Source organism: Colobus angolensis, unplaced genomic scaffold (assembly GCF_000951035.1).
Source record: "Colobus angolensis palliatus isolate OR3802 unplaced genomic scaffold, Cang.pa_1.0 Scaffold144, whole genome shotgun sequence".
Taxonomy (NCBI): domain Eukaryota; kingdom Metazoa; phylum Chordata; class Mammalia; order Primates; family Cercopithecidae; genus Colobus; species Colobus angolensis.
In genome coordinates this window covers 3,207,853-3,218,754 of record NW_012114533.1, presented here as the reverse complement: position 1 = coordinate 3,218,754, position 10,902 = coordinate 3,207,853, and the positions used below count along the sequence as shown (strand labels likewise).

The 10,902-nt window shown below is 43.6% G+C and overlaps 1 protein-coding gene across 1 annotated transcript in view; it reads right to left on the bottom strand.

Annotated features, from left to right (window-relative positions):
• The window catches only part of CPN1 (carboxypeptidase N, polypeptide 1), a 47,101-nt gene extending 38,551 nt beyond the window's left edge, over positions 1–8,550 (bottom strand). Inside the window, exons 1-2 of the mRNA XM_011935559.1 lie at positions 8,052–8,550; positions 2,475–2,671 (exon numbers count right to left, since the gene is read on the bottom strand). Coding sequence (XP_011790949.1) covers positions 2,475–2,671; positions 8,052–8,274 — 420 coding nt within the window. The 5' untranslated portion in view covers positions 8,275–8,550. The remainder of the gene's footprint in view (positions 1–2,474; positions 2,672–8,051) is intronic.
• Positions 8,551–10,902: the final 2,352 nt, after the last annotated feature.

Below are 10,902 nucleotides of genomic sequence, written 5' to 3'. Positions count from 1 at the left end.
GCCTGGCCAAGGATCTTCCATCTTTAAAGCCAGCTGCATAACATCTTCAGATCTCTCTCTGACTGTGACCTTGGTCTCCCTCTTCTACATTTAAAGGACCCTTGTCATTGATTACACTGGGCCCCATCCCCCCACAATACTCCAGGTTATTTTAAGGTCAACTAATTAGCAACCTTAGTTCCATCTGCAACCTTAATTCCTCCTTGCCCAGTAACATAACATGTTCATAGGTTCTGAGGATTAGGACGTGAACATCTTTGGTGGGGGGCATTATTCTGGCCACCTACACATGGCTTTAAAGTCTGGTGGCCAGGAAGTTCTTCTCTGTGTAACCACGCAGACAGCTTGCCTCTGGGTATGGCAGATATCTCTGAGAGTCTGAGAACCTGATGGGTCCTCTCGGGTTCAGGTTCAAGATCTGGTCCCTCTGAACAAGAACACAGCAGGTGAGCAGAGTTAACCATCTTCCCAGAAATGGCTCTAAGATTCAGTGGACTGGCAGGGGTTTTCCCCACTCCCTCCCACCCCACCTACTGCAATGGATGTGAGCAGGACTGAGCTGGTTCTCCACTCTCCCCAGTGCAACACAGGAAAGGGCTAATAGAAGGAAATCAGCTAGGCTGGAATTCCCTCCCACACCTCTTTCCAATTTTCCTGCTCTTTGGGAACTCAGGTCTTGAGGAAGAGTAGTGGGCACCCCCCTAATTTCCAGTGGTGAAAGAAAGTTATCTTTCTTCATCTGTTAAGTAATTTCAACAGGAAGTGGTGAGACTGCAAGAGTCAAGTTTGTGTTTGGTTCAACATCCTGGCTCTATCGCTCTCTCTGTCTCTACTTACCCCCCCCGGTCCTATCCTCAAGTCAGTTTCAAATATGCTTTAACATACTCTCCCCCCAAGAAAATCCCGCCTTTTTAATTTAATTTAATTTTAATTTTAATTTTAATTTTAAATTTTTTGAGACAGAGTTTCGCTCTTGTTGCCCAGGCTGGAGTGCAATGGCACAATCTTGGCTCACCACAACCTCTGCCTCCTGGGTTCAAGCGATTCTCCTGCCTCAGCCTCCTGAGTAGGTGGAATTACAGGCATGTGCCACCAGGCCCAGCTAATTTTTTGTATTTTTAGTAGAGACAGGGTTGCTCCATGTTGGTCAGGCTGATCTTGAACTCCCAACCTCAGGTGATCTGCCCACCTCGGCCTCCTCCCAAAGTGCTGGGATTACAGGCGTGAACCACCGCGCCCGGCCAAAAACCCTGCCTTTTAAACACAGCTTTTAAAGGAACATCTCCATTGCGTAAAGCAGATGGATGGTTGGCCTCACCCTTGACAATACTAACTCAGTAGGTCTGGGATGGGACCTGGGAATCTGTATTTCAAAATCTTCACCTGTGATTCTGATGCACGGCCACAAAAGATTTAATGTTAGGCACATCGGTCTGAAACACTTGATTCAGGCACATTGATTTAAAGTTAGGCACATAGGTCTGAAACACTTAAGATGTTAATAATAAGACAAATGTTAGGCACACTGACATTTTGAATTTACGTTAGAAAATAAAGTAAAAAGTCCTGCCAGGCATGGTGGCTCATACCTATAATCCCAGCACTTTGGGAGGCTGAGGCAGGTGGATCACCTGAGACCAGGAGTTTGAGACTAGCCTGACAACCTGGCGAAATCCCGTCTCTACTAAAAATACAAAAAATTAGCTGGGCATGGTGGCACATGCCTATAGACCCAGCTACTCGAGGACTGAGGCAGGAGAATTGCTTGAACCTGGGAGGCAGAAGTTGCAGTGAGCCGAGATCTCACCACTGCACTCCAGCCTGGGCAACAAAGCAAGACTCCATCCCAAAAAAAAAAAAAAAAAAAAGTCCTTAGACATTTTTTCTTATTGGGCCCACTGCAAATATAACTCTAAAATATAGAATCAATAGGTTAAACACTATACTAGTAGAGGAAACAGCTCTATGGAAATATAATACAGTATGAAGAATCTAGAATAGCCCCCTATCCCCCAATTCTGTGGAAAGCCTGTTGTCCTTGATATTTTCTCCACAAATGCAAATGGAAATGTAGTGTGGAAGGAAGAAAGGTATTTAGGGTTTGAAGCTAAAAGTTCAGGAAAGGAGCTTTGTTTTGCAATATCCCTCCACATCTGTTGTGTATTTTCCAGGTTACAAAGTGTTGTCACAGATATTGCCACATTAATCCTCACAATAAAACCCTGAGGTCATCTGGAAAGGTGTTGAGGGAATGCAGGCTCAGAGAGAGCCCACGTTTATTGCCTGAGGTGCTGTAGGACTGAACCCGTCTCTTCATCCTTATATTTCTGATGGATTTTTTCTCTAGACTATTTAATCTTTTACTTTTAACATTTATGACATTTACAGTGGGACAGAGAGGGAATCTTGTCCACTGGCCTTTATTTCCTAAGAAGGCCTTGATCTCTCCCCAGCATCTCCCTTGGACCTCGTACCTGAGCAGCAGCCACCTCGTAGCCGTCGGGGTTCATGGATGGCAGGATGTGAATGCGCGTGTCCTGGATGAGCCGGACAATGCGCTGGTTCCTGTTCCGGAACTCCTCGCACAGAAACTCTGACAGCTGCAGCATCAGCTCACGGCCCAGCGCTTCGTTGCCATGCATGTTCCCCACGTACTTGACCTCCGGTTCCACTGCAAGGAGGCAATGCAAGGAAGAGAAAAGATGGGGGAAGCTTGGAAGTGCCATTGACGCCTAACCTTGCACGAAGACCTTTTTTCTCTTTTTCAGTAATGAATGAAAGAAAATCTCATGCTTTCATTGGGTCTTTTGCAATAATCCCTGAGCCCCTTCCTAACCAATTAGTTATGAAAACTACAAAAATTCATGCCAGGGATAATAATGAGTGCCATTTATTGAACCCCCATAGTGTACTAGACAGTTATGTTCGATACTGCTAAAATTCACAGAAAACCTGTAAAGTGGGCATTAATAGCCCCAGGGTGAGGGTAATAAGGATGGGAGAGATTAAGTAACTTGTCTGAAGTTGTCTAGCTAATGGCTCTATGGAGGCCCAAGCCCACGTGGCACTTACAGTGCCATTTACAGTAGCATGCTGCTTCTTAGAGACAAACCTTTCAGGATAAGGATGTTTCCCCAGAACCTGCTCTCATGAAGTACTCTAGGTTTTAGCATAACAGCTGCTAATGATCCCAGTTGAAAACTTAATTTTCTTGGCACTTGAAAAGTTTCTTACTCCATCTGAACAAGAACACAGCAGGTGAGCAGAGATGACCAGCTTCGCAGAGATGGCTCTAAGATTCAGTGGGCTGGCAGGGGTTTTCCCCACTCCCTCCCACCCCACCTACCACAAAGAATAGGACTGTGGGCAGGACTGAGCTTTTTCTCCATTCTCCCCACTGCAATATGGGAAAACTAAAATCACTCCTTCAAATCCAAGCAGGCCAAGTCTGGAGGCACAGAATAGGGAGGCACCTGCTATGTCTCATGCCTTAGTCTTCTCTTGGGCCATGTTAACTGTTCAACTTGAGGTAAGAATTGAGGATCTGAAAGTTTCTGGCATCACCTAAAGAAAATCATTCTTGCCCTCTTTCAAGAGGTAGGAGAAAAGCTCTTGCCAAATGATTTCTCTTCCACTCAACACTTTCCTGCCTCCAGGACTTTTCTGGTCCTGCACCTCTTCATCTTCTCATTTCCAAATCCTTCTCATCACCCTTCTAGGCCCAGTTCACGTGATATTCTGTGAAGCCATCCTGAGTCATCCTGAGTTCTCCTTGATGAGAGAGAGCTCTCTGTTGATTTCCCTGGTTTTACCTTTTTCTTTTTTTCTTTTCTTGTCTTTTCTTTTTTCTTTTTTCTTTTTTTTTTTTTAGACGGAGTCTCTTTCTGTCACCCAGTCTGAAGTGCACAATCCCAGCTCACTGCAACCTCCACCTCCTGGGTTCAAGCAATTCTCCTGCCTCAGCCTCCCAATTAGCTGGGTCTACAGGTGCCTGCCACCACACGTGGCTAATTTTTATATTTTTAGTAGAGACGGGGTTTCACTGTGTTGGCCAGGCTAGTCTCAAACTCCTGACCTCAGGTGATCTACCCACCTTGGCCTCCCAAAGTGCTGAGATTACAGGTGTGAGTTATTGCACCCAGCAGGTTTTACCTGTTTTTGTACATGTTCTATTTCCTTGACTGGACCTGGCCTTAGCAGTGTACATAATTTTTAACTTGTGACACCATTCATTATTATTTATCTTAGTATACCTACAGCAGTTTTTCTCAAAGGAACGCTTATAATCCATAAGGATCATGTGATGGATTTTCCATAGTGGGTATTCTTTAATCTTAGTGTATTTTTTTTAATCGTAGATTATGTCTTTCTTACTTTTCTTGGTGTTAAAATGTCTTTTCTGTTAGAAAAGGATGGATATAGAAGATGACAGGTAGTTTTCTTCACATCCTTATTCAGTAAAATAAAATTTGGAAGATATGTTTTAGTTCCCTCCAGTCTCTTATTTATTTAAAAAAGAAAAAACACCTTTTTTAAACTTTATGAAATCTGTAAGTCTGGGAACCACTGCCCTATAGAACTTTGGACAGTGCCATGCACTTAGTAGATGCTTAATATCAGATTCTTTTGGCTGTCCTTTTTCTTTTATTTTCTTTTTCCTTTTTCTTTCTTTCTTTTTTTTTTTTTTTATTTAGAGACAGGGTCTTGCTCAGTCATTCATGCTGGAGTGCAGTGGTACAATCATAGCTCAGGACAGCCTCTCGAATTCCTCGGTTCAAGCCATCCTCCCGCCTCAGCCTCCTGAGTAGCTGGGACCCCAAGTGCACACCACCACACTAGGCTAATTTTCTAAAAAAATTTATTATAGAGACAAGGTCTCACTATGTTGCCCAGACTGGTCTGAAACTTTTGGCCTCAGGCAGTCCTCCCAAAGTAATGGGATTACAGGCATAAGCCACCACAGCTGGCCTCTACTTTCAATATATCTGGAATACAACCACTTCTCATAACAATTACTGCTACCATTTTGTTTCAAGTCCCTGCACCTTCAAGCTTGGTACTATTGGCCATATTAGGTCATTGCAATAAATCTCCCACTTGCTCTCCCTGCAGCTGCCTAGCCCCTTTAAAGTCTATTCTCCAGAGTCAGGGGTTGGCAAAACTTTTTTATAAAGGACTAGAGAGTAAACCCTTTAGGCTTTGTGGGCTGTGTTGTCTCTGTCACAGCTACTCAACTCTTCCAGCAAAAGCAGCCACGGACAAGATAAAAGTGAATGGGCGTAACTGTGTTCCCATAAAACTTCATTTACCAAAACAGGTGGCTGGCCCTTGGGCTGTAGTTTGCTGACCCCTGTTCTGGTTGATCTTTACAAAATTTAAGTCAGATCGTCTCCCTCTTCTGCTTAAAAAACCCTCCAGTGGCTTCTCACTTGACTCAAAGTAAAAGCCCAGATCTTTACCAGGGCTTATAATGCCCTGCGTGATCTCCTGTTGCCTGGTGTCCCCATCACATGGCTGTGACCTCCTCTCTTGCTCTCCCCTCGTTCACTTGGCGGGAGCCCCACTGGCCCCCTTACTGTTCCTCACATGTGCCAAGCATGCTCCAGAGCATTGCCTTTGCTCTTCCCTCTGCCCATCATCTTTTCCTCCCCAATATCATCACGGCATGTGCCATCACACCCATCCTTCAGCTCTCTGCTCAAAGCCACCTCAGTGAAGATGCCTCTCCTGAGTGCCTCCCCCCCCTCCTTGTCTTCTTATCTCTTTTTCCCACCCCATGCCATCCTTATCTCTTTTTCCTGATTTAGTTTTCTCTACAGCACTTATTTCCATCTGATGTAATACATATTTACTCAGTTACCCATTTATTGCCAGTCTTACCCCACTAGAATTTGGGCCCATGAGGGCAGGTTCTTTATTTTATTCTCTGTTTTACTTCCAGAGTCTACAAAAGTGCCTGCATATTGTAGGTGATTGGTAAATATTTGTGGAATGAATGAATGAAAGGAATGAATGAATGGGTGAATAGCAGTTAAAGCGCTTCAGAGAAAAGAGGGAACAGTGAGGGCTAGAGTCCTGTGAAAAAACTTCAAGGAAGGTCTTGAAAGCTAGAAAGTACAGAAGCACCAAGAAGGGAGCTTGGAGTGTTGGGGGCTAACCCCATGATGTCCATGAACACTCACAAGCTTCCACAGTGAACATATGATCTGACTGACAGCAGGATGCTTGCTATGGAAGTGCAGTTTCAAAGCGAGGCAATTATCCCAGGTAACCCCATGGCCTTCTTTGAGTCTCCTCCATTCAATATTCTGAATCCCATGGCCAGTCCATGGGGTGTGAGGCTTTTAAAGTAGGAAAGTGGGATCATGTCAGGATTTAGGAAAATTTTTCTGGCATCTGTGTACCAAATGGAAGATTCAGAGTATAGCAGTTAGAAGTTAGAGACCTGGTCAGTGCGGTGGCTCATGCCTGTAATCTCAATACTTTCAGAGGCCAAGGCGGGCGGATCACTTGAGGTCAGGAGTTCGACACCAGCCTGGCCAACACGGTGAAACTCTGTCTCTACTAAAAATTTAAAAAATTAGCCAGGCGTGGTGGCACATGCCTGTAATCCCAGCTACTTGGGAGGCTGAGGCAGGAGAATCGCTTGAACCCGGGAGGCTGAGGTTTCAGTGAGCTGAGATCGTGCCACTGCATTCCAGCCTGGGCAACACAGTGAGACTCTGTCTCAAAAAAAAAAAAAAAAGAAGAAGAAGTTAGAGACCAGTTAGGGGTTCAGCGCAATCATGTAGGCAGCTTGTGATGGAGTCTGGTCTCAGACGGGATGTGGAAGTGGAGAGGTAAAGGGAGATTTGAGGTTGACAGTTTGGAGGAGGAATTTGTAAGGAAAGAAGTGAGAAATTAGAAACAAATGTCCATCAATATACGGACAGTTAAATATAGTCATGCAATGAGCTATTACACAGTCAAACCCACAACGGTGTAGATCTGCACTTATAGACATGGATGCTATCCATAACAAATTGTGAAATGAGAAGGGCAGTTACAATGCAATTTCATTTTTATAGAAATGATTACATGTATTTGTGTCGGGGGTTTAAATATGCATAGAAAAAAGTCTGGAAGGATATACATCAGTACATTAATGGTGGTGGGATTTGGGGTGAGTTTTATTATTTTTTTCCTTATCTAATTTCTAAATTTTAATCCAAACATGAATTGCTTTTGTAGTAGAAACAAACTAAAAAAAGGAATCCAGGCTAAGTGTGGTGGCTTACGCTTGTAATCCCAATACTGGGAGGCCCAGGTGGGTGGATCGCCTGAGCCCAGGAGTTTGAGATTAGCCTGGGTAACATGATGAAACCCTGCCTCTACTAAAAATACAAAAATTAGCCGGGCATGGTGGTGCATGCCTGTGGTCCCAGCTACCTAGAAGGCTGAGGGAAAAAGATCACCTGAGCCCAGGAGGTTGAGGCTGCAGTGAGCTGAGATCATGTCACTGAATTCCAGCCTGGGCAACAGAGCCAGATCTTGTGTCAAAAAAAAAAAAAAAAAAAAAAAAAAAGAATCCAGTAAATAAAACTAACACCCCAGTCCCCAAACTCTGTCTAGAATACCACACTGTCACTCCCTGAAGAGATTTCCCTATACCCTTCTAAGCTTCCTGGCAGAACTGGAAGGGCTCTTTGTTTCTGCCTGTGTCTCCTGAGCCATTGGATCGGGAAAGACAGAACAATAGCAAGGGGAAAAGAAAGGAAATGGGGGAAAGGAAGGGAGGTGGGACATGAGCAGGGAAGAAGACTCATCTTTTACCATTAAGGTTTTGAGCAAACAGAACCCAAAAAGGAGGAAAAGGCTGAAGCCTGAAGGAGGACTGTAGCTCCCCAGAGGCAGTGGCAGTTTGAGGGCTAAGAGGGAAATAGCACAGGCTGAGAAAGATAGTACCTTGTAGGTGGAGGCGTCCACGGACCACCCCAGAAACCACCCCAATTACGGGATTTGCAAGGGAAGGGCTCTGCCCCACACACCCTCAAGAGCTGTTCAGGGCTTACAGAGCTCGTGGATTCCAGGGTGGTCGCTGAACTCCAGCACGTAGAGGTGTCTCCCCTCCACGCTGCGCCCAATGCTGTAGACCCGCGTGATGCTGGGGCATTCGTTTTGCACCTTGTACAGTGTCCGCACAAGATCATCATAGCGGTGGTGGCGGAAGGTCACCGGGGCAACCAACTTGAAGAGAAGGAGGAGGTGGAGAAAGACTGAGAGCAGGTCTGACATCTTGCTGGGCTTTTTCAAAGAGAGCCACTGAAATGCGCCCCACCTCCTTAAACAACCTAGCCTCTTCACCCGCCGAAATCCAAGGTCCGCCTAGCTTCCGGCTTGTAAACACCAGTCCAACTTGGAAGACGTTCCGAACTGTCCGTCCAAGGCTGGAAATTCTTTATGTCGCTCTGGAATAGCCACTCATCTCTCCTCCCTCTCTCCCTTTCCTTCTCTAATCCGGGAAAGCCTTTTGAAAGATTTTTTGCACTTCCCTAGATGGGTAGTTTCACTGATTCTGGTTTACTGGTTAACTGGACTGTAAACAGGCTTCAATAAATAGCTGCTTATAACCCTTTGATTCCCGGAGAATTTTTTAAAACTTGGCCTGTGCCTGTTCCCTTTATTACAACTTTCAAAAAGAGTTCTCTGTCCCTTTTGATTCATCCCATGTACTGCTGCCTGCCTACTTTTCTGAAGCATGGCTGTATTTTGTCCTTTTTTTCCTCAAAAGTCTTTCAACAGATACCATTAAGAAAAGGAAAAGATTAGCCTTGGACTGGGAGAAAACAATTGTAAATCATGTATCTGATAATACCCCCATAATACGTAAAGAATCCTTACAATACAACAAGAAGACAAACAACCCAATTAAAACATGGGCAAAACATTTGACCAGAATAGATATACAAATGGCTAATAAGCACATTTAAAGATGTTCAGTGTCATTAGTCATTAAGGAAATGCAAATTAAAACCACATGAGGTCCCAGGCATGGTGGCTCATGCCTGTAATCTCAGCACTTTGGGAGGCCAAACTGGGAGGATCACTTGAGCCCAGGAGTTTGAGATCAGCCCGGGCAACACAGCAAGACCCCATCTCTACAGATAATTTTAAAATTAGCTGGGTGTGATGGCATCTTTGTAGTTCCAGCTACTTGGGAGGCTGAGGCAGAGAACCACTTGAACCTGGGTGGTGGGCCCTGAAGTGAGCCATGATCATGCCACTACACTCCAGCCTGGGCAACAGAGTGAGACCTCATCTCAAAAAACAAATGAAAACCACACATGAGATATTACTTTACCTCTGCTAGAATGGCTAAAATAAAAAAGACAGACAATAACAAGTGTTGGTGAGAATAGGAGAAACTGGAACCCTCATAAGCAGTGCAGCCAGGCCAGGTACAGTGGCTCACGCCTGTAATCCCAGCACTTTGAGAGGCTGAGGCAGGTGGATCATGAGGTCAAGAGGTCGAGACCATCCTGGCAAACATGGTAAAATCTGCTCTCTACTAAAAATACAAAAATTAGCTGGGCGTGGTGGCACACACCTGTAGTCCCAGTTACTCAAGAGGGTGAGGCAGGAGAATTGCTTGAACCCGGGAGGCGGAGGTTGCAGTGAGCCGAGATCATACCACTGCACTCCAGTCTGGTGATAGAGTGAGACTCCGTCTCAAAAAAAATAAAAAATAAAGATAAATAAATAAGTAAATAGTGCAGCCAGTTTGGAAAACACTTTAGTAGTTTCTTACAAGGTTAAATACATACTTATTATATAATACAGCAGTTTCACTCCTAGGTATCTATGCAAGAGAAATGAAAACACGCATCCATACAAAAACTTGTACATAAATGTCCATAACAGTATTGTTCATAAGAGACAAAAAGTGGAAACAACCCAAATGTCCATTAAACACTGAGCAGATAAACAAAATATGGCATATCCATACAATGAAATAGTATTTGACAATAAAAAGGAATGGAGTGCTAATACATTGTGCGATGTGAATGAATCTTACACATGCCCGGTGAAAGAAGCCAAACCCCAAACACCACATATTGTATGATTAAGTTCATATGAATGTTTGGAAAAGGCAAATATATAAAGACAGAAAGAAGATTAGAGGTTGGACACAAAATTTCCTTTTAGAGTGATAGAAATGTTCTAAAATTCGATTGTGGTGATGGTGATGGCTATACAACTCTATAAATTTACTAAAATTCATTGAGTTGCATACTTAAAACAGATTAATTCTAGGGTATGCAAATTGTATCTCAATAAAGCCGTTTTTAAAAAGGGAATAAAAAATAAGTACAGCCCTCCGAAAGAATTAAATATAAATTTACCATACAACTCAACAATTCCATTCCTGGGTACCTACCCAATAGAATAAACTTGCCCACAGAATGTTCATAGCAGCATTATTCATAATAGGCAAAAAGTAGAAACCACCTAAATGTCTATCAATTGGTGAACAGATAAATAAAATGTGATATAACCATACAATGGAACACTATTCAGCAATAAAAAGAATAAAATATGACTACATGCCACAATGTAGATGAACTTCAAAAACACTATGCTAAGTGAAAGAAGCCAGACATGAAAAAAACACATATTGTACAATTCCATTTATATGAAACGTCCTGCAAGGGTAAACCTATACAGACAGAAAGTAAAATAATATTTGCCTGATGTTGGGGATGGGAATGGAAATTAAGTGTAAATGGGTATGAGGGATTTATTTTCTAATGGATGAATCAGCACTCAAACTGGATCCAAGGAAGAGCTTATTGGAGTGATGGAGATGTTCTAAAACTGGAGATGGTAATAGTTGGTCAGCTTGATAACTTTACTAAACATCAC